We start from the raw sequence: 23,986 nt of genomic DNA, 5'->3' as shown, positions 1-23,986 counted from the left end.
TAAGGCTCTATATTTCAAATATAATTGTATCTGTTATGCAAGTGTAATATAAAACACATCATAGTTAATTAATAAAGGTCAACGTCTATATAGAAAAGTCATTAGTGACTAATAGATAACACTTGTTTTCTGCTTCCTTTCTCTAATATCTGTCTAAAAATATCTGTCTAAAGGAACAGGCTCTGGAGTTTCCACTGAGGATGCATAGTTAGGCAAATACTTTCTTCTGGTCCACCTTGTGGGTATGGCATGGCAAACCTAAACCTTGAAAAGACCACAACATTCTATATAATATACTCAGGGGGGGAATGCAAACACCAGTACCTTAGTGTATATACAAAGTGCACACTCCCGTCTTTCTCAAAGAGCGCTTCCAAAAATAAGAATGTATATTAGAAAGAAAAAAAATAACAAAATAAAGCTAGACCCTTAAATTATTTTTATTCCAGGACCTACAAATACTGTAGGAAAATGATATTCACTTCTTAACAATATACTGCTTTATCACACATGTGTTTGGCTCCCATGGTAGAAGGAGAAACAAAATTCAAGGAAACAACAGAACACAGACAAGTTGAGATCACTGAAGGTGTGATTATTTTCTCTCTCTCCTATCATGTGCTTAGCCATCTTGTATTTTTCAATCTTTCTACTCCCTCTAAAATGGGGAAAGACAACATAAGGCAATTGTGTTACCTGAGTTTTTATAGATTTGGATGGCAAGTACGTGGAGTTATTGACTGAGGTTCCCAGAGTTTTTGAAAAGTGTACACATTTTCTCTCTGTCTCTCAGAACTAAATGAGAAACGGCAGCACCCACTAGATTAAAGGGCAATCATCATGTTTTATCTTGGGTGGGAATATATCTTGTTTCCTAAAGTAGTTAATCAGCTAAGCAAGAAAAGAAAACAGTGGAATCAAAATGGGCAAGAATGGGCCTGGTGGTGAGTCAGTTCTAAGGTGAAGACCTGATTCTACAGAGCTCACTTCAGTAGGGCAGAAACACATGTTCTGGAAGAGGAAAGGGAAAATAGTAGAAAAGGAAACTGATTCAAAGGGCAAAATAAAGTCCTATGAACTAAGCCTTGATACCTACAGCCATTATGCACTCATGGGTTCCCTGAAAATTTCCAGTTTCCCTTAACTAACAAAGCCACATGAAGTAAGAATCAGGTCATTTTTCCAATCATGGAATTATCAGTGTGTTACAAGAAGCTGTTTATTTGCAGAGTCAGCATCAGACCAATAAATTAGGGTCCTCAAATCTCTTTTCAATCAGGCTACATAATACTCACCCTTGGGAAGTACAAGTAACCCAAAAATAAATATCAGGGTGTTTCAAAATATAAATACAGCTTGGAAGGGAAATAAAAAAGCAATGGTGAGAGGCTGAGATCTGCCCCCAAGAAGCAGCATTTAAAGGACAACAGGGTGAAATTCTGTGACTCCAATGACCTTTAGGCCTAAGAATAAAATGAAATGGTATTCTTCATACATTCTCCAAATGTTTGCACTAAATTGCATAGAAATGACGAGTGTTCAGTATGACCAACCATGGGCGACAGAGACAGGACTGAATGTCACAAGCACGTCTGAGTGTGGAGTTTTTCAAAAGCACATTCAAATAAAATGAGGCCATTGAGGCTGGCAACAAATTGAATTCCTAACAAAAGCTGAAAGGACCATTACGTAGCATTAAAAACATGATACGTCCTTGCAGAAATAAGATAGAATTTGGGGTTGAGGGGTGGAAGCACTCTAGCCAACTATATTTAAATACATTAAACACAATGATTGTCTTTTTCTGAATGGATTCCTGTGCTCCACAATCTGTTCCCAATCTCCCATTCCAGCTTGGCTTGGTTTCAATTGCCTTTACACTATCCTTTCCGTTACCCTGTACTATTCTCTTCCCAAATAAGAAATGCATTTCCTCCAAGGAAAAGGCACTTATTCATTGATGCAGAAGTCTTCCTCACTATCTCTTGAAACAATTATTGACTTCTCTGCTCTCTCATGGCATCCCACTGGCCATTTATTTTATATCCTTTTTCTCAAATTTTACTGCAGGACTTTTTCAAAAAAACAAGAACCTCCCCCTTTTCACCCTAGATATTGGAAAATAGAATGTTCAAATGGATTCACTTTAGAAGGTAATAAAATCATTGTTGTTAAAATTGTCCTCAGAAGCCATTTAACTGAGGAATAAGAAGGGTGTACCTCATGGGTGTTTATAAGGCATAATCTTCCTTAATGAAAACAAGCTTGAATTAGTTGGGGTCTGCGCTGTTGTTGGTTAGTTGGTTGGCTGGTTTGGTTTACAGGTCCGAACGTAGTGACAAAAAGTGATGAAATGATTTTTTTAAATGTCATTAAACAGCTTGTGCAGTAAAACAACAATCAGAACTTAATATGGTAAATTACAAGCATAACTCAGTGTCTTTACTAATTTGTTTATTTTGTATTGTTTAATTCATGCCCAATAAATCAATAGATTGTCTCCACTCTCTTCAGATTTCATAAAAGAGAAATCAAAGGATTTTACTTTTGATAGCAGAAACAAGGCAATGTGATATCAAGGAAAGAGCCCTGCTTCTGAGATCAAGGCAGCCTTCAAAACCAGCTCTATCAGACTTGTTATCATGAGCATCATGTGCTTAAGCTATCTCCCTGGCTCTTCATTTCCTAAACTATAAAACAGCCCCTTTACCCCAATGAGAATATTTTGGAGTTTAACCCTGCAGTTAGCATGAAGTTAACTATTGACTTTGAAATAAAAAGCTATATTAAAAGATCTGTAGGTACATACATACATACATTTTGAGGAAATAACGCAGTGCATGTTCTTTCTTATATGATCTGCACAGCAAATGTTTTTTTGTTGAGGCACTATCTTTCAAGTTCACCATACAGGATATGGTGCCACTTTCACTGTCTCCCCAATTTGGAGTCAACGGTTCCACGTCTTTATTTCTAGTCTGAAGGCAACTTCAACAGTTTAAGTTTCTAACATGCAGCTAACAGGAAACATGCCAAGGAGAAATGTGTGGTGACTCCAGAGTTTCCTTTGTAATTGTTGCAAATGGAAACTTCTTTGAGTTTAATAGTGGAAGTACTAAATACTATAACAAACAAAAATGAGAATCCTGAGGTTTGAAATTAGGATTGTCATGATTTTCCTTCTGAAGAAAAGGTCTTGAGACTGTAAAGACACTCCTTATCTAGGCAGCATAGAAAACCATTACTGAGTAATTCCTCAACAATTAGCAAAATGATTACTTGTGACTCCTTCAAAATGATTACCTGTAATTCCATGGATCATGACTTCTTTCTAAATTATTTACGTTATGCCAGGGCCTCAAAGAAGCATATCTAGTAAGAATAATATGAGTCTTGGGAACTGAGAAACTAGTTGAAGTCTCAATTATGCTAAGTTATTACCTGTGTGACTTTTGGCAGTTCATTTAGCCATTTTGATTCTAAGTTTTCTTATCCAAAAAGGGGAGTTTAATAGCCACAGCCACCTGATAATCTGGGTGTGAGAACTAAATGATATTGAATACGTAAAATGTAAACTGCTTTTTTTAAACAAAGGGAACTTTATTATTATTACTCTACTACATTATAATTATATATCATTTTTATAAGTATCTATGATTTAATTCCTTAAAAGGAAATAATGATGATTTTTTTTTTAAATTATTATTTGCTTTTGTCACTACCTGAGATGTCAATGTTGCACACCCACCCCTGGAGGGTAAGAAATCATAGTTCTGCTACCAGAAGACCATATCTGGAAGTCAGAATGCCGTGTCCCACTGCATACCACTAAACCATGAAGTTGTTATGGTTCCTTTTCTAAAATTGGAAACTTCTCTTTAAAGGGGAGATTCCATAGACAGTCCCCAAACAACAGATAAGATTCTTAATAATCCCATATGCATGTAGTGTGCTTTGAGGTTTTCAGACTCTCTCTCTTTTTGCTCCTTTTAAAAACTGGTGCTTCCATTAAGATAAGCACAGAGAGCCTCATTGAAGACCAGCAGGTCAGCCAGCATCTCCATCATAAAAAGCGATACCTTCGCACACAGAGAACTTGGTTGATCCCTCAAGATGCGCAATGGTCCCTTTCCTCCTCACAGTCAGTTGCCCCTTTTATTTTTGTCAACAATGCTTCCTTTTGACTCCTTTCCCTCCGACTAGGAAGTGCGGCCCTGACGCAGACACAATACACCTCTTCATGAGGAAGGCAAATGAGTATGTGCCAGATGGGCCGAGGGGATTACAGCATGTTTCCTGCTCCCATGGTGACTCAATGGGGCTGGAATGAGAACTCATCTTATTCAAGAAGTCAGCTTCCCCTGGCAGAAGTATGAGTCACAGTTCCTGGGTAGAGAGCTCCCTTACCAATGGCATTTGGGGAAGGGACACTCCTTGGATGGATTACAGTAAAGGTCATTCAAAAAGCAGCTCTGTTCCACTGAGGAGGAACCAGCTCTCATTAACTTCAGAATTCCTTGATCTTTCAACAAGAGAGACATGGTCATCTCTCCTTTTCCTTAAAGGTGAAGCAGAACATGGATCCACAATGAATTACTAGTACAGATTTAAACATTTCTAGTATAAAGCTAGCCAGTTTGAGGGGGTATTAAAGAGGGTAATATGGAGGGACACTTATTCATCAATTTAACATGTATGTATTGAGCACCTACTATGTCTCTGTGTGTCATTCATCATACCAAATGTTTGGAGATCAAACAGATGGACAAGTCTGTGCCCTCGGGTGGCTAAAACCAAGAGAAGGAAGTAATGATGAAGAGAGGGAGGGAAGGAAGAAAGGAGAAGAGGAGAACAGGTGTTTAGGGAGAAAAAAGAGTGGGGAGGAGGAACAGAAGGAGGACAGGTAGGAGAAGAAGAGAGAAGAAAGAGTTAATGTCATTCAGGAAATAATAACCGATATGAAGAAAATGAAAGACAGGAGAGGAATAAAAAGTGATTGGCAGGGTTGTTTCAGTTGAAATGGACAAGGATGGAAGGAATGTGAGTAGTTAACATTCAAACAGAACTAAATCAAACAAGAGCAAATTAACAGTGGGGGTTATATTCAACATATTTAAAAATCAGGACTCATGGAGTCGGTCACAATCAAATGAGAAACACAAACAAGTAGGAGAAATGCTGTGAATCTAGTATACACCATCTATATAGCAGTGTATCTCAATGAATATCATCTCTTGTTAAAATATATCCTTTCCTCTGTGAAGTCCCAAAGGGCCAACAAGTTTAGAAGTTATCTCTACTTTCAGCTTTGAGCTGTACTCTGTCCTAGTTATTACCCCTCCTTTAGACCTATTTTTGGTTTCTAATACAATGCTTTAAGTGGCATAGAAAACTGAAATGCACCCAGCAAGGATGATCAGGTTGGTAGGAGGGCTCAAATCCATGCCACGTGATGCACAGTTGAAGTTATATATTGCAGAACACTGGGGTCCTAGTTATATAATCGCTGATTCAACATTTCTGAAGCTTTCTCACATAGAATAAGAGTTAAAGCAAAGATATTCAAAGTATAGTCCATGGTATTCAGGAGAAAAAAATTATACATGGCAATCTTTTTTTTTTTCCAAATGAGGATTCCCATATTCCAGCATTAAATTTACAGAAACATTGCATTAACTATTTTATGTTTCAATCATACAGCTGAACTGAAAACATGTATGGTAATGACAAAGAAAAATTTCTGTTTGTACTAAAAACTTTCTAAAAATGCAATCAATCCAAAAATACAATGGGTGATCACTAGTTAGAAGTACCAGGGGGTGATTCTGAACAGCAATGCTGGAGATGAGAGGAGATGGCAAAACATGCACTTTCTAATATCAAGGCCCTTCCAACTCTGAATTCATATGATCCGGGTTGATAATGGCTTCTCATTTATTCAAACTCAGTAAAGGTCTTGGCTGGCTCCTCTTACAGAGTAACCTCCCAGGAAAGAATGAGACTACAGACAAGTTCTTTTTTTTTCCTATACAGAAGTATTACGGCAGAAACCCATCATTGGTTTTTGATTTGGTTTATGATTTTTGGTTTGGTGTCTGGTTTGTTTTTAGGGGCTTAGTGACCTATTAACCACCGAGGCCTTCCTCACTGCAGGCTCAAGCTTGAGAAATAGACAGTGCTACCATCACTGCCATTTGTTCTCCCATTGGTCCTAGGGTAAGGGAAAAGAAACAGTCTTCTAATGGTCTTGAAGGTGATGAAAATGTCCTCTGTCTATACACAATGGACCACATTACCAAAGTGTCTTGTGTCCATGAAGACTAGAGACATCAATGATTCTATCACCAGATTCCTATCACCAAATTCTTCTACATATGATTCTGTGCTACCACAGAAGATAATGGACAGAAGCATTATTTTCTTTTAAAATTAGTCTTCAGAAAGAGTGGATACATTGTCCTGAACATGACTTAAACTTCAATTGATTGTCAAAAGTCATTCACTTACCTGAGGCATCAACCTGCAGGATCCCATAGAAGCAGAGACTCATTACACACCACCGAAGTCCCATCCTGTCAAGACAGACACGAAGGTAAGGCAGAGCATTTGCTACTCTCCAGTGTTTAAACAGTAAAAACTAGAGCGTAGGAACACTGATCATAGAGTGAGAGCGGCTAGGAGAGTTTTATAATACCAACAGGTTTAGTTATTAGAGCCTACCAATTATAGGGGTTTTATTTTGTCATTTATTATTTAACCTCCAAATTACATATACATAAGGAAACCCAGACAAGTCAAAGTAACATAACCAAGATCCTTTGGCTAGAAATAGGTGGCACTATGATCAAAAACCAGTTATCAGGTTCCAGAACTCTCTCTTAATCATAAAACTATAACTGCCTACATAAAACATAATAATATATTCATCTGGATGTTTGACCAGGAGTCACATTTCTGGCAGAGAAATTTTACCCTTTTCTGAGGTCCTTTGGTCCATTCCAATGGAGAATATTTTAGGAACCAGGTACTTTTCCTTCTCAGTGATGAATGGAACATCTAGAAGTCCTGGATGCAGACTTAGTCTGTCGTCCACCACAATCTGAATTTATATTAAGGGGAAATATACAAACTCTCTGCCCTGCTGCTCTTACTCTTCTCACTGGAAGAGACAGATGATGAGGCAGGAGTCCAATTTCTGTGATCTCTAGCCTTCCTACTGATAACCAGCTGAAGCTGCCAACATGCAGAAACCCTGCCCTTGCATTTGGTTGTGTGATCTTTAATGCAGAAGACCTAGAGATTTAACAACTCTGGAAGGAATTTATTTTCTTCCTACCCTAGATATGTCCAACCACTGGTAAATCCTCTGTAGGTTTATAAACCCTGAAACCTGGAGATGACTCAGAAATTCCCTGATCAAGACCTCTGCTATCTGTTTTGAAGAAAACAGCCATACAAAGATGCTTACAGAGGTCTTGATAACTTGTCCAGATCATGTTTCTGGAGAGTGACAGAAAGGGAATTTATACCCACAACAGGCTGACAGCTGTTATTTCAAAGAACCTATGATGCAGTTGGGCATGGTACACAAGCCTGTAATCCCAGCTACACAGGAGGCTGAGGCAGGAGGATCAAAAGTTCAAGCCCAGCCTCAGCAACTTAGCAAGACCCTGTCTCAGAGGAAAAAAATAATAAGGTCTAGGAATGTAGGGATATAGCTCAGTGGTACAGTGTCCCTGGCTTTAATTATCAGTAACAACAACAAAAAAGTCTATACTCCAAGTTTCACAACCAAAGGGACCTACCATCCTAATACAGCCAAAGAGGTACTCAATAAATAGCATGATCTAGACCATCAATTAAATGTGCCACTTTTAAGAATATTACCTAGAAAGATAAGGTATAAACTGGTACTGCCAAGCAGTCTAAGGTATGATAATCCTAAAGGACAATGTAAGGTTCCAACCCATGTCACCTGTCTTAGTCACACATCAGCAACAATCTGTGGGTCATATCATGCTTCCTTCTCTAGCCTAGTCATACAAAAATTACAAAGGGTTTATTATAACACAAGCAGCTCTTTTACTGAGATTAAATGTATCTTTCTTCTCCAACCCACTCCTTTCCAATATTTACACCATCACTTTGTGGAAATCTACTGTTCCCCATTAGTTCGTGATTTATTCAATAAACATGTATCAAGGGCTAGGGGTGTAGCTCACTGGTAAAGCACCTTCCTAACCTACACAAGGCACTTCTTAAAAAAAAAAAAAAAAAAACATTAAGGAGCATTTTCTGTTTACAATTTACTATAAACTAACTGCAGGGGCCTCTAGCAAGCAAGATATAGAGCCTTTTCTAAAGGCACTTCTCTTCAGAATAAACTCCATTCAAACCACTTCAGTGTCATCAACTGTGTATAAAACACACACAGGCACTTAGGAAAGGCAGAGACATTTCAGACAGAAGTTACAGCACTAGGCAGAGTCTAGCAAGGACTTAAACTGTATACAAGTAACTGCACTACAAAGTAGAAATTGGTAAAAATAGAGAGGATACAATAAATGTTATTGAAGATTAGCAAGGAAAGTGATGACTGCAGCTGAAGCAGGCACAGACTGAACACAAGAGATTCTTTCTGACTGAACAAGAACTGGTTTGGCTGGTTATAATTGAGAGAGAAAGTATGGTAAAAAAGAAACTCTTGGTGGAGATAATCTTCAAAGTTAATGAAAATATGAGACAAAAACAGGAAATAGACTATAAACAGCCCAGTTTGGCTCAAGTACAAGGTATCAGAAAAAGAACTATAGAAGAATTTTCTGGAAAGGAGAGAACTTTAGAATCAGAACATGGCAATGCCATGAAGAGAAGACTGAAGACTTGGGATTTAACTTAAATAGAAAATAGGGAATCATTAATATTTTCTGATTAGAGGAGTGATATAGTCATCAAGTTGTGCCTTATGGAGGTCACTCTGTTAGGCATGTATTGGATGGATTGCGACTAAATTCTGTCTTGAAATCATCTTGGGTCCTGAGGCTGTCACAGTAATTGCTATCCTCTTAGCTTTGTGTCATCTACAAACTCAATCAGCATGCTACCTATGTCCTTATCCAAGTCATTAATAAAAGTAATTAATAATTCTGCATTAATCCTTGTCAGCAAGAGCAACTAGACGGTTCATTGGAGATTCTGAGCACAAGTAATTTCAGCCCTACTACTTGGCTATACTGAAACCATCTGGCCTTCTGAACTGCTTTGGCTTATTTTAAAAACCCAGGCACACCTCTAGATTTTCCCAATTTGCTTGTTTATAAGCTGCTGAACTCCTAAAGCAATACTTAGAAGACATTCTAATTAGTGTGATTGAGGACCTTAATTGATATTCCCAAGAGTAACTGGACTACGCCAGAGGCAGCAGAGAGGTCACCAAGGTAAAGCTAATCCAAAGGTAACCTATGTGCAAACACAAATCTAGGATGAGTCCTTCCCTGTGATGAATTAAAACAAAGCACAATGAAAAGAAATGTGATTGAAGGGGCTAGTTTTGACAGACTTAAGGTATCAAGGTTAGCAAGAAGCGGTTGGCTGCTCTGAAACTCCTTGGAGAACACTGGTTCATTTAAAATCATCTTGCATTCAACCTTGGAATTTTATTATTATAAACAGTAATACAATTTTGGTTCTTGTTTCTTAGGGTAAGGAGGTGTTGGGTCAAAAATGGAGAAACTGTCAGAAAACAAAAGAACCTGCCTAATCATGCAACAGCTCCCTGTATCTGAACTATAGCTGAGCCTTAGATTATTGTTTTGGGCCCTATCAGATCTTGCTTTTCAGATATCTGGAATCTACATATAATGAATTCCCAGCTAGGTTTTTCTGTGTTATTCATTTTATATACTGTATGGACATTTCTATATGTCCCACCTTATGTATTAGTACTTCTCTCGCATTTAATGATATTATTTTCTAATCTATCAACTTAGATGCCTAGATCATGTAGCAAATATGTATTTAGTTCTGTACAATCAAGAAAAAAAAGTTAACAAAGATTTATTAACATGTGCTCAGCACTGTAATATCTGTCCCTATATGTAGAATTTTCTAAGGTCTGCATTCTCTAGCTTGATAAACTTCAGGACTTCTTTATCTCGGAATCACTCTGACTATTGGATTCCCTGGTCGTAACAGCAGGGGATAAGCTAAAACTAGGTTTACTGCCCCAAGGCTGGTGTTGCTTTGCGTCACCATTTGTCAGTATTTCTTCTCCACAGTGGCACTTCACCAGTCCACAGGACTGAATTTATCCCAGTTTCCCAATTCCATGTGTAGCTCCATATTCATACAGACTGCTCAAGGCTTGGAACTTCCACCTGGTGGTTATCAGTTCTCCTTCCCAGAAACTTCATATTGTACCCTGTAAAGTCTTGTTCTAAACTGAAGTTATGGTTTGCATCTAGAATGTCTCCCAATGTCTCATGTGTTCTGAGGTGGGCTTTTGGGGAGTGATTGGATCATGAGGGCTCTGACCTCACCAATGGAAAACTCCACTGAGGGCTCCATGAACTACTGAGAGATGAGACCCAGTTGGAGAAAATAGTTCATTGGGATGCACCTTGAAAGAATTTATCTTGGCCCTAATCCTTTCCTCTCTGCTTCCTGGCAGTCATGAGCTGAGAAACTCTCACCAGGCCCTCTGACATCATGTTCTGCCTCACCTCAGGCTCAAAACAATGGAGGCAGATGACCATGAACTGAGATGCCTGAAACTGTGAGCCAAAACAAAACTTACCTCCTCCCAGTTGTTTCTGTCAGGTTTTTTAGTCACAGTGATGAAAGGCTGACTGACACAGCCAGATAAACCTCCTGTAACCATGACACTGCGATTACTTGCTTCGTTTCTGCCATGGTTGACAGATGCCCTTGGCTACCATCTGCCCAGTGAAAAACCTGGCCATTAACACGAGGGCATGAACTATAGATGGCCATTCCCATGTGGGGTCAACCCTGCTACCAAATCACTTGCCAGAGTCCTGCTGACCTCATCCATATTTTTTTCCTTTTCCCTTCTCTAATTTACTGACAAAATTTGAGTAGCTTTTGGATTGGTACAACCTTCAAAATGTGACAATCATACCTTTGAAGGACACAATGAGCTATTAATTATACTATTTTACAGAAAAGGAAATAACATTTATTCAGAAATCAGAATTATTTTAATCATCAAACTCTTACCTAGTTTATAAATTTTTTTAAAGAGAGAATTTTTAAATATTTATTTTTTAGTTTTCAGTGGACACAACATCTTTATTTTATTTTTATGTTGTGCTGAGGATTGAACCCAGGGCCCGGCGCATGCCAGGCGAGCACGCTACATCTTGAGCCACATTCCCAGCCCTAGTTTATAAATTTTTAATAATAAGAGAATCCCTGTGAAGGCTATTTCAAAATCTAATATTTATCAGTAAACAAGTTTTAGCTAAGGGACATAGAATCTCTAATTCTGGGTAAAATGAAGGAAACATTCTAATCTGCCTTTCTCAGGGAATGCAGCAACATTTTGGGGACTCTAAAAAGAAAATAACAGTATGTTCTTTTTAAGTATACAGAGGACATTCACCAAGATGGGTCATATCGTGTACCATAAATCAAACCATAACAAATTGAAAGTAATTGAGAATATATTCTCTTATCTATAGAATTAAACAAGACATCCAAAACAAAAAGTCTCCAAACACTTCAGAATTTAAAAATATACTTCTAAATAATTCAGACATTTAAGAGAAAGTCCCAAAGAAAATTAGATAATATTTTGAATTTGAACAAAAATTAAAGTACAGCATACCAAATATGTACCTATGGGATAATCTATTGAATTAAAGAACTTTGAAGAAGAAATCTCTCTCTCAAGTAGATGATCTAATCTTCCCCTGCAAAAAAAAGCAGGGGAAAATAAGCCAAGCAAGCAAAATGCAAGAAACCATAATAAGTAAAGATCAAAAAATACTAAAATAGGAAAACATGGGTTATTTAAAAGGAACACGAAAATTGATATACCACTAGAAGATACTCATCATGAATAATAGAAATGAAAGAGGTAATATGACTACTGATCACAGAGGCATTAAAAGTGTAATAAATCTATTCTATAAAGTCTAGGTGCATAAATTTCACAACTTAGATAAAATAATCCAATATGTTGAAACCAATAAACTACCAAAACTTAAAAAAAAAAGAAAAAAAAGAAATAGACCACCTGAATAGCCCTATAACTATTAAAGAAATTGAAATGTTTCATAACTCATCTTTAGAGCATCCAGCAAGGAACACAACCTTGCTGACACTTAGAATTCTTAGCCTCATAAAACCCTAAGTAGAGAACCAGCTAAATCACATTCTGCTTGGCCTTCTGAATCACAGGAACTGCAGTAATACATAGGTTCTTTTAAAGTAACTTTTCTAGTAATCTGTTACAGTTGTAACAGAAAATAATACAAGAGATCAACCACATGATATACCATATTCATGAATTGAAAGACTCAACATTGAGAAGATGTCAATTTTTCCCAAACTGACATGTACAGATTTAAATAATTCCAATCAAAATCTTAGCAAGATATATTTTTAGATACCGATGAGCTAATTCTAATACTTATATGGAAGGATAAAGACCCTACAATATTGAAACAATTTTTAAAAGAAGAATAAAGTTGAAGGGTACATAAAACTAAGAGCCTAATTTTAAAATGTTCAGTCATGAAGAGATAATTTACGAAGAAGGATATGCCCAAGATAAACATGTGAGAAGATGTTCAAAATCACTAACCATGAGGGAAATGTAAATTAAAATCACAATGGGATACCATTACACACGTTTCAGAATAAATTTTTAAAAATTATTGAAAATACCAAGAGCTGAAGAGAATGCAAAGCACCTGGAACTCCCATACTGGTGGAATATATAATAGTACAGACTCTCTGGAAAACAGTGGCTGTTTTTGTATAAAATTAAACATCATCTTGCCATAGAGCCAGCAATCTCATTCCTAAGTATTTCCCCCAAGAGAAATAAAAACTATGTTCACACCAAAACGCTCTACATGAATATTTTAGTAGCTCTACTATTAATGGCCTCAAACTGGAAACAACTCAAATGTCATTCACCAGGTGAATGGACCAACAAACTTTGGTGCATCCAATAAAATAGAATATTATTCAGCAGCCTTGAACAATGAGCTTTACGTATTGTTATTGATAAACACTTTGGATGAGCCTCAGAGGAAAGTCAACCTACTGTATCATTTCATTTAAATGACACTCTCGAAAATGCAGACCATGGTGGTCAGGATGGCAGATGAGAGTGACTACAGAAAAGCACAGAGGAACTGTTGAGGGACACAAAACAGTTCTGTATCCTGACTGTGGCAGTAGTTACATGATTCAACACACAAGAGAAAATTCATACAGCTCTACTGTAAAAAAAAGTTCACTTTTATTGTATGCTGATTAAAAATATATATTTAAGTGGAATCATTTTTCTTTTTTAAAAAAACTGAACAAATGATTTTTGAGCCCTTTTAGGCACTTAAAATAAATGAAGGCTGTTTTAACCTAAATATGGTTTCTATTTTCAACATTCACTTTCAAAATAACAGTCTTGTCATTAAGCACTGAATGTTCCAGAAAAGTCCAGCAATAGACACACAGGGAGAGATCAGTGAACTGCCTCAACTTTTGGCTTACCAAGCCAGTGCTGCTAACCTTTACTGATAGAACAGCAGAGACAAAGTTCACAACAGAAAATATAAGCACACTCCTCTTAGGTATTGCCTTCCCCCATAGCTTCAAAGTGCTCAGAACTCTGAGAGAACAGATATAACATAATATACCACCTGCCATCTTTGGAAGCTTGGAATAGAATGTGAGCAGATTGATTTCCTTTTGTTCTTTGGTATTTTGAATAGCAACATGCTCTCAGGGGTGAGGGAAGAAATATCACCATGAAGTCCTGTGTCTCATGGGGAGAACTAGAACTGTGTTTTCAGAGAGGGAGGTGAAAGAGCAATTTATAAAGAGCACTGAGTTGGAGCTCTATGTTTGATTGCATGATCTTGGTCATCCTGAGAAGAGAGGTGAGGCAAATGCAGTGACCACTTAGGAAGAGCTCTAACCCATTCACTCCTCATGACCAATGTAAGACTGACACACTAGGGATTCATGGGAACTTCTAAATGAGTTCAGGAGTGGGTGGAAAAGTTGAAGATGAATGTCCCTGTATACGGACACTTGAGGCTAGGGAATGATAAGAATTAATATTACCTCACCATTTGTTGTGAGGAATATTCTTGGAAATTCTGGTGGACTTAGCATGGTCAGTATCATAAATACTATCAATAAACATTATTTTCAAAAACAAGCTCAAGCAACTTGGTCCACATTTACAATGGACCCACTGTGATAATGGTCATATTTGCCATATCCTACTCTAAACTCTTGGTCTAGATTTAGTGCTGTTTCCAAAATGTTTAAAAAGGAGCAAGACAAAAGTTAAGTTTGGGCTCTATTACATCCAGAAAAGCCAAGATTATAAATGAGAGGCTCTATGATGAAGCCTGACCTTCTGGCCCTCAAATCCTCATTTTTAAAAGTACAGTAAAACCTTTGGCTTTCCTATCTCATAGAGTGATTATAGAAGATCAAATGATGTTCCCAACATGTGGAAAGAGGCTCTGCAAGTATAAAAGCTATATTAATACAAAGTGTTAAAATTTGGTCACTATGAAATAAGTTTGATTTTTGTTTTGTTTTGCTTAATTTTGAAAGAAGCAAATGGAACAGAGATCTAAAGTCAAAAAGGCAATATTTTGTAACTTACTGAATTCAGATTAAAAATGGACTACCTTTGCAGACACTGACAGGGAGGAATAAAAGTGAAGCTTGTGGAGTCCGATAATATTCTGATTCTTTGATGATGGTTACCTAATGATGCCTTTGTTAAACAAAATTACTAAGTTGTACAGTTATTTATGTATTTTACTGTTAATGTGCTTCTATAAAATATATAGGACAGTTTTTGCTTGTTTAAAATTAAGGGATGCTTAGAACAATAGGAAGCCCAGAGCAGTGGTGCACACCTGTAATCCCAGCAGCTCAGGAGCCTGAGGCAAGAGGATCACAAGTTCAAAGCCAGCCTCAGCAAAAACAAGGCACTAAGCAACTTAGTGAGACCCTGTCTCTAAATAAAATACAAAATAGGGCTGAAGATATGCTCAGTGGTTGAGTGCCCCTGAGTTCAATCCCTGGTACACCAAATAATAATAACAATAATAATAATAATAATAATAATAATAATAATGGAAAAAACTTAAAGAAGGTACAGAATACACACACACACACACACACACACACACACACACACATCTTCCCTTTTAAACCAAAAAAACCAATTAAGTCCCACACATACCCATGACATGAAAAGAATTTATCCCCAAAACCTCTAGGGCTGGAGGAAGGAAAACTGATGATGAGAAGTTCTAATATTCCTCCTGTTTCACTCAGCAGATATTTTTATAGCTCTGAAAACAAACAGGAAGAAGAAGATAGAAACCATCCCTAACCTCATGGAGATTGTAAGTCCACCCCCAAGAGAGCTGTGCTGCAGAGCAGGGACTGCAAAGCACAGGAGCACTGCCCGAGAGGAGGAAGCAACTCACTTGGGCCATGCGGTGTCATCTGAAGTTCAAGTAGGAAATTTGGGGTAATTACAACCACCACAGACATAACAGAGTCATATCACCTTATGGACCAAGATCCAGTCACCTCCAGGTTATTGAATTAATTACTTTTCTAGCATAGAAAACTTCTTGGTCAACTGAGGTTTTCACTTCTTACATTTCATGTAGCAACATGGCCACTAATAACCTCTCTAATTCAAAGGGATGGTCAGAAGGTCACATTCCTGTCTGTGAGGCTCGCAAGAGAAAGGCACATTCGTGGGCCTTTCTGTCAGGAAGGACAGAAGAAAAAATCCTGCAGCCAGGTTTTCATAGATTTACCCATCAAGACTATACACTTTGGCTTCTCAGTCTACAGCATCAAGCTCCGCTCACACCAAGCAGTATCTACTGAGCCTCTAACCCTTCCACACACTGGAATAGAAGCTGTGTACTATATTGAAATAACTACCCTGTTAAGGAATATAGTCAGTAATCTCACAACTTTGGAGCAAAGATACACATAAAATAAAAAGAGAGAGAAAAAAATTAGGAAAGTAAGTAGCCAAGTTCAATACAATCCCACTAAAATGTATATTTAAAACCATTGTGTCCTGTAGTGAGCATTCTGCAGATGCTCACGGACAAACCATAACAAGTCATCCAAACCTGTTATTCTTTGGACGTGAGGTGTCCCCCAAAAGCTGACTATGAAACAATGCAAGAAGGTTTAGAATTATTTGGTTGTAAAATCAATCTTAACCCAATCAGTCAATTAATCTCCTTATAGGGATTAACTGAGTGGTAACTGAAGTGGTAGGGTAGTATGGCTGGAGGAGGTGGGAATCGGGGCATGGCCAGAGGATATATATTTGTATTTGGCCAGTAGAGTCTCTTTCTGCTTCCTGATCATCATGTGGGCTGCCAAACTCTTCCACCATGATGCTGAGCCTTACCTATAGCCCAGGAAATGGAGCTGGGTGTATATAAACTGAGATCTCTGAAACAGTGAGCCCTTAAATAAACTTTTCCTCCTACAGTTGTTCTGGTAGGGTCTTTTAGTTATAGCAGAAAAAAAATTGACTAAACCCCCCCCCACCAAAAAAAGAAATATGAGTTTAAAAAGTAATGTATCTCATATCTCCCAAAGAGTCACAATAAACACCGGCATTATAAAGGCTCAAGGTAATCTATCAAGTAAATATTGTGGTCAGCTTGGTTTAACAAAGCATTAACCAAAGTTATTAGACCATGAACTCTTTTTTTCTTTGGTACAATATAGCTATTCAGGTCCCACTGGATATAGACATTGAAAGTTCTCAACTGGAAAGGGAGAGCTCAAGTCACATATCCCAGATAAATCCTCAGTCCAATAAACAGCTGCTGGGTTTGCACTTGAGACTAAACTGGCTACCACTGAAAAGAAAATGAATCTATCTTTCCAAGCATCTCCTGCAAGCCCCACCTTCCCTCTGCAGCTTTTCCTGGTTCTCTCTTATCTTCCCTCTCCAAAAATAACTATCCTTTCTCTAAAAACTGTGAGCAGGTGTCTGTTCCTCTCCTAGATCCCTGAGAATATTCTGCCCTCGTCTGTTTTGTTTAGGTTCTGTCTTATCCACTCCCCCCACACACATTCAGACCAGTACTCCAAGTGTATATCCACCACATAGGGTCCAGTGCTGTTACACAGTAAACACATATAAATATAGGACAACTCTGGGTGGTAGGAGGAGCACAACACAATCAGCCTCTGATCCTGTTTCTATTGGTCATTCTGTTTAGCTGTGGTCTTGGATTATTTATGCAATCCCTCTCTATACTGGTATCTTCATCAATAAAGTAGGGATAACGAATTATTACCTCAAAGGATGCTGTGGGGTCACACTGAATGTTTATGAAAAGGCTTCATAAATGGTGACGTGTGATACAAATATGTGGTTTTACACACCTGTTCATAGGTACCTATTCACAAGTGGCTAAGGCAACCCTCAGAAAGCAGCTCCCCCTAGGCACTGATCTAAGCAGATGTCACCAAGAGTTCTGTGACTGTCACAAGATCCTGTGTTCAGAAATCAAACATGAATGAATCTTGAAAGCCAAAGTCAGCTGTCCCTTCAGAGAGCATGCCTACCCTCGTAGCATCCCCCAATTCTACCAGAAAATAAGTGCCTTGCTAGAGCTCATTCATCAGACTAGAGCCAAACCTCCCCACCCCCTGGTTCAGGGGCTGGAAGCCCTAGGCCTCCCAGCTCTCAGGAACTCCCCACATTCTCTTACAAGAGAAAAGGTAGGATGAGCCCAGGACCCTAGTCCTGACTGCACCATTAACTCTCTGTGTGCCGTGGGTGGGTGTGCACTTTATTGTCCTGTGCCTCAGTTTACATAACTACTTTTATTAGGAAGAGTTAAAGTCAACAACTAAAGTAAAGCCTTTATGAAGGACTCAGCATATACCAAGCTGATAAAGAAAACACAGCAGAGCCTCCACATCCACTCATCGTCAGTCAGCAGGGGAAAGCAGTCTGTTTGGTATCCTCGCCATCCCCATCCCTAATCTTCTTCCTGGTGCAAAGGTAATATCACAAGTCTTCTGGGAATTTACATAAGCAAAATAATAATAATAATAATAATAATAATAGAAAAAGCAAGTCCTAAAGAAAATCCCATGCCTCTGTATCTAAAGTGTTAAAAGAAAATCCCCTTTTGAACTAACACTGAGGAGGTCTGTGTGAGTCTGTGTCCCTGTTGAGAAAATTCTATGGCTTCTTTCACCAATTTTTGGGCACCAGGATCATCCTGACAGATGGCAATGTGCACCCACCAGTCCCATAGTCTGGGCTGTGACCTCAGTCCACCAGTTACACTGGATGGAGGGAAGGGGTGGGGGACTCTAGTCATGGTTCTTTTTATATGCAGTTGGCATTTGGTGACTTTATTGCAAATAAAGTAAGACCCTGCAATCCATCTTACATAAGAATGAAAATGAGCTGGAATTTTATAGTGTTATTACCTACCAATCCATAAACCACTAAAGACTCAAGTGACCCTAATTTCAACAAGTATGCCTTATCTTCACCATACAGCTCCTTACAAAAAACACAGGCCTCCCTCTCAGAGAGGTGTTCAAGCAGTGCTTAATATGAGGTTTTAAAATGCTTTGACAAGCAAATTGAGCAGGAGGGCAGAACATGTACTAAAAAAAATACTGACAGATAACAGGGTGGGGGGTATTTTGCAGCTGCACTGTAAGCTTTTCAGGGGCATTTTTCCAGTCCAAGCTGATTAATCATAACTGAGTGCTACAACATGGAGTCCCTGTGCTAAATGCCACAGGATTATGCAGATCTTACCCTGCCTAGGAATCTAGGAACTCACAACCTAGTAGGGATCTCCAACTTGGATATAGCTAATTATACCTTGTGAGCTCAAAATCCTATTCTTTTAGTTAAACATGCATTTACTGAGTCTGCCACATAGTTCCTATAGAATACTGGGCAAGTTACTGAATCTCTTTGTGCCTTACTTTTGTTAAACAGGACTGGGGCCTTGGGAAACTAAGGCAGCAAGAAGGCTCCCACCCTGATTCTTGCTATCATATCAGAAAGCATCAGAGTATCAGGCATGAGTTTATTAGAAGGGATGGGAAAGAGGAAAGGGGAGAGAACAGGTCCTCTTAGAGAGGAGACAGACACTGTGCCTCTCTATCATCCAGTTTTATTGGGAGTTCCCAGGGAAGTTTCTAGAGTCCTATTCAGATCTACCTTTTGACTTTTGACTGACAGAAGGATGATATCAGACTTTCAAGTCCCCACTGCCATGACTACTCAAGAGCATTGTGGACCATGCTGACTGGTTCTAACTGGAAGCTGTTCTTCGAGATTTTATGGATAGGGGAAATTATCCTTATCTCCCCTGAATTCTGTGACCTGGTCTGTGTAAGTATCACAAAAGTCATCCCTTGAGGGTACCTTGTGTTCCACATATTTGCATTACTTGGAGACTACATTTCTCCTGCAGATAACAGGTAGTTTACTGAGGAATATGACATAGCCTGTCCACTTGAGCCAGGCAGGGCTGCAGGTAAACTGCTTCTTGGAAAAGAAATAATTCGGGGGTCAGCACAATGGGCCCATTTTATGGAAATATTCCCTTGAGTTTATGTTTCCTCCACTCACATTTCTCTGTCCCTTATCATTTTCTCCAACTAAAAAATGGGGAGAATAATAATTACTACTTCATACATTCACTGAACAGATTATATGTGTCAATATATTCAAAATACCTAAAAGAATATTTGCTATTATTTTTAAACTGTGCACAGCATGTCATCTGTGTTTGCTCATGTTATTAAGTAACTGAATGGGACCAAACAACATGCTGTGCAGAAGAAATTACCTGCATTTTAAAAGGGTATGGGGGTGTGAATGATGGGGTAGGGGAAGGGGTTTCCACCAAGGGGTGAGGGGTGGGTGACAGCTGGACTCTGAAAACAGATAGTACTCTGAAATGCCCCCATGCATAAGGAAGACATTCAAAGCAAAATTAAAACACAAGCAAGCCATACTTTCTACCACTGATCCTAGAACAGAAAGAAAAACATATTAAAAAGTGCTAATTAGACGACTATCATCCTGTAGGTATTTAGTTCCTAAAACCACAGAGGAACAAGAATTTTATTCTATCCATCATTACAAGGACATGCATTCCCTGGAGCTTCTAATCACATCAACGCATGGTTACCACACTCTGCACTGGGAAAGCGGTACTACAGGAGTGAACAGGACATTATCCAAGCAATAGGGCCATGAAAAGTAAGTTAGATTATAATGACACTAACAATTCAAGAATGGAACCCATTCCCATTAGCCCAGAAAATATTTTACAACACTTTACCATTCACAAAGTTTTCTTCAAACATATATATACACTTAAACCTCTGAAGACTTCAGGAGTTTGGCATTTAATATCAATCCCAGTTTGCAGAAGTGGTGATTTCCCCAAAGTTCCACAGGTAATAAATGGGGAAGCCTGCGTTCAAACTCAAACACCTTGACACCAAATCTCTGGATCTTTCTTTTCACTGTATGTTCCCTCTCTCTTCTTGCTGTCAGTACTTTAAAAGTTGGTGTTAACGACAACAAGGCTCGGAAACATTATTTTCGACTGGAAGCTGAATGTCTATCTTCTGCTTAGCAAACAAGCTCAGCATTCATCATGTCCTGAGGAAAATCCCATGTTGCTTCATGCCATTGATCTGTAGCTGTCTCCAACAAAAGGACCTGAATGCCTGCCGTGGCCCTGGGAATTTTAAATAAGAAGTCAATGAGAGATGCTGGTAAGTGGTTCTGTAATTGTCTAGGGGCGGATAAAACCTTGGTGGAATAATAATCATATCAATATGCTGGCTACATGAATGATCCTGCAGTGAATCACAACAGTGTACTTCAACTCCAAAGCCTAGGGTGGCAGATCTGCATAATTAATCTCACTCTGCAATAACCCCACAGGGTCAGCAACACTGGCATTCTGCGGCTGAAATTAATGTCTTATTATTTCAGTCCCCTTTGGTGTTTCTTCAGATTCATGAAAATAATATCAGATGGAGCAGCTCTGTTGACACAGAAAGGTTTTAGAGGGTTTTGCCACGTTATATAAAAAATTTTTAAAAAAATTCATGTAAATCCTGGTAGGTAGAGGATGTATTTGATACATAGCTCTAATAAATACATCTACCAAATTCAAACCTCTTGATACATTCATTTTATTCTCAGATTAACTTGGACCCACCAAAGGCCACTTATTGATCCACATGATCCAGCTTGGGCTTCTACAGAATGATGTTGAGAAGTTATGTTTTGCTGTTTCAATCTCGTTGTAAAGAAACACCAGGTTATTACAATTAGGTCATCTATTAAGTTAAAAAGTTATCATTTTTCTACAGGACTTCTCAGGTCCTTTTAGAATGCCACAGCACACTATAAAACTAAATTACTTATGAATAATTTACAGTCTTCCTCAAACCTAACCGACTTTAGCAATTCTTTCGAATTATCTCCACGCATTAGGATCCTTGGCACAGTTTTGAAATGCTGACGGAAGTTCTTTAAGAAGAAGGAAAGTTTGGACTGTGGAAGCTATCCCAGCAATAGCCCAAGCTTTGCAAAATTCCTGTAAAGTTCTCTTGTGGTGTGTCATCTTCCTAGTGGAGATGGTTTTATAGTAAGGGTCATGAATTCTTAAATGGGAAAAAAAGTGGGAAATTCAAATCAATTTTCTAATTTGCTAATGCATTCCTATGGCCAGCTGATGGAGAAACTGTGGCATAATGACTAGCTAAAATGAGTCATAAGACACGCTGGCTGGTGGATTTCACTATAATGCTGTGCTCCACCAGCATAGCTAATTGGAGGTGATTACACTTCTTCTAGCATTTTGGATACTTAAAGACTAATGACAAATTTGAATGTAAAGACACCATCAAAAAAGAGTCACAAAACAGAGGGTAGCCTTTATTCCTCCAATTACAAAAGGAGTCAGCACACGAGGGGATCTGTCCACTAACCCCTCCACATATATGACCTTATATCTGCTAGAAAAATAAAAGGCACTTTTATTTTTAATTGTTCTGCTATTTCTGAAAATGAGAAAGGTGAGCAAATGTGTGCATTCATTAGGCTGATCTACAATCCAATCATTTTTACATATAAATATTCTTTCCATTCACCAATGCCTGAAAAACAAACTGAAATGCTACCCTCTAAATCCAAAGGAAGAAACGTTTACCACACTACAAATAAGAAAGCTACAGATGTGTTAGGTAAGCTTTGGGTGTCAAGGGGACACGGGTAAAGGCTGACTGATGACAGGGACCAAAGCAATCTTCCCACACAGAACATTCTAATGCTATTTCCCTCTTGTCCTTCATATGACATTCTGGATCATCCAGGATCTGACAGCAAATGCGTCTTTCCAGTCCTTTCCTGCACCACTCCTTCTAGTATAACCCGGACTCCTGCCACAGGTTCACACACAGATGGTGTCATAAATCACCCCTGTGCCTTTGTTCCCCTCTAATTGTTCCTTCTGTCTGTAATGTCCTTCATTCCCATTCCACCTGTACAAATGCTGCCTGTCCTTCAAGACCTGGACCACTTGTTTCAGGAAGCCTCCCTGCTTCCCTGTGTCAGATGTAATTTCTCCCTTCCCTTTACAACTTTCACTATGCTTCTCTTACCGTCCTGACAATGTAATTGCTTATCTTGAACTACAATTAAGTATGTATGTCTTGACTCTTGCAAACAAGGTTAACCTCTGATTCATTTTTGTCCCCCAGGGGCTAGCATGAAGCAGGCACACAGGACATACTCTGAACTATTGATTGAATGATTGCAATCTTCCAAATAGAATGATTCTACGAGCAGATTCTCAGCCCAGAAAAAATACAGTAACTCCTTCATTTGTTTTCCACGCCTTTGGTCACTGAACACTCATTACTCTCCCAAGATCATCTTTTGGGAGGTGTTTTCTCATAAAATTGATCAATTGACATTCAACAGAATACCCTGAGACTGACACCTACCTTTGTCAGTGTGAGTTGGTTATGCCTCATAATTCATGCATTTGCATCTATCATGTACATGGTGACACTGAACAAGAGCCTCTCGGTGAGTTACCACCCAAGTGTCCACACAGGGAACTCCTGGGATTAGACACTGCATACTGCTTCATTTGGATTCACATCGTCTGATTCAATGTTATTGCAGGTCATTATCTTTTGATAATGGGTGAAAGCCCCTGAGCATGCTGACACTGAGCAAAAACAAGAGAAATACCCTTCGTCTTAACTGTGTATGTTCCACTGGACGATTATTTGCAACTGCCATTTCTAAATCCACTCCCCACCCCTACCCACTCCTACCACCAGAAGCTTTGGAGAGGAAGCCACATTTAGAAAGAAAAAGCTGATGGACAACTGAAACAGAAAGTCCTTGGGCTCCTTGAGATCATTCCTCAAACTCTGAATTCTAGAGTTTTTAAACCTGAAGCATACTTTGGGAAAAGAAAATTTGACTGGGGACAAAAAGAACCCAAAAAGTGGGGAGATGATAAGTCAAGTCAGGAGTACAAGTGGCAAGGAAACCCAGGTGATTCAACTTTTGAGAACAGTATCTGTTCATTCACTCAACAAATACCTTCCACATTCCTCTTATGTGCTGGGAACCTGAGTGAACAGCAATGAGTTGTGCTGTGACAGAATGCAAACAGCTTCT

The 23,986-nt window shown here is 38.6% G+C and overlaps 1 protein-coding gene across 5 annotated transcripts in view; it reads right to left on the bottom strand.

Annotated features, from left to right (window-relative positions):
* The window catches only part of Il1rap (interleukin 1 receptor accessory protein), a 136,872-nt gene that overhangs the window by 88,868 nt on the left and 24,018 nt on the right, over positions 1 to 23,986 (bottom strand). For all 5 annotated transcript variants that reach the window (XM_005342374.4, XM_078043871.1, XM_021721417.3 and 2 more), the window contains exon 2: positions 6,508 to 6,572. In XM_005342374.4, the coding sequence (XP_005342431.1) occupies positions 6,508 to 6,571 (64 nt within the window). In that variant the 5' untranslated portion in view covers position 6,572. The remainder of the gene's footprint in view (positions 1 to 6,507; positions 6,573 to 23,986) is intronic.

This window comes from Ictidomys tridecemlineatus, chromosome 3 (genome assembly GCF_052094955.1).
Source record: "Ictidomys tridecemlineatus isolate mIctTri1 chromosome 3, mIctTri1.hap1, whole genome shotgun sequence".
Lineage (NCBI taxonomy): Eukaryota > Metazoa > Chordata > Mammalia > Rodentia > Sciuridae > Ictidomys > Ictidomys tridecemlineatus.
This window is presented reverse-complemented; position numbering and strand designations above follow the sequence as displayed.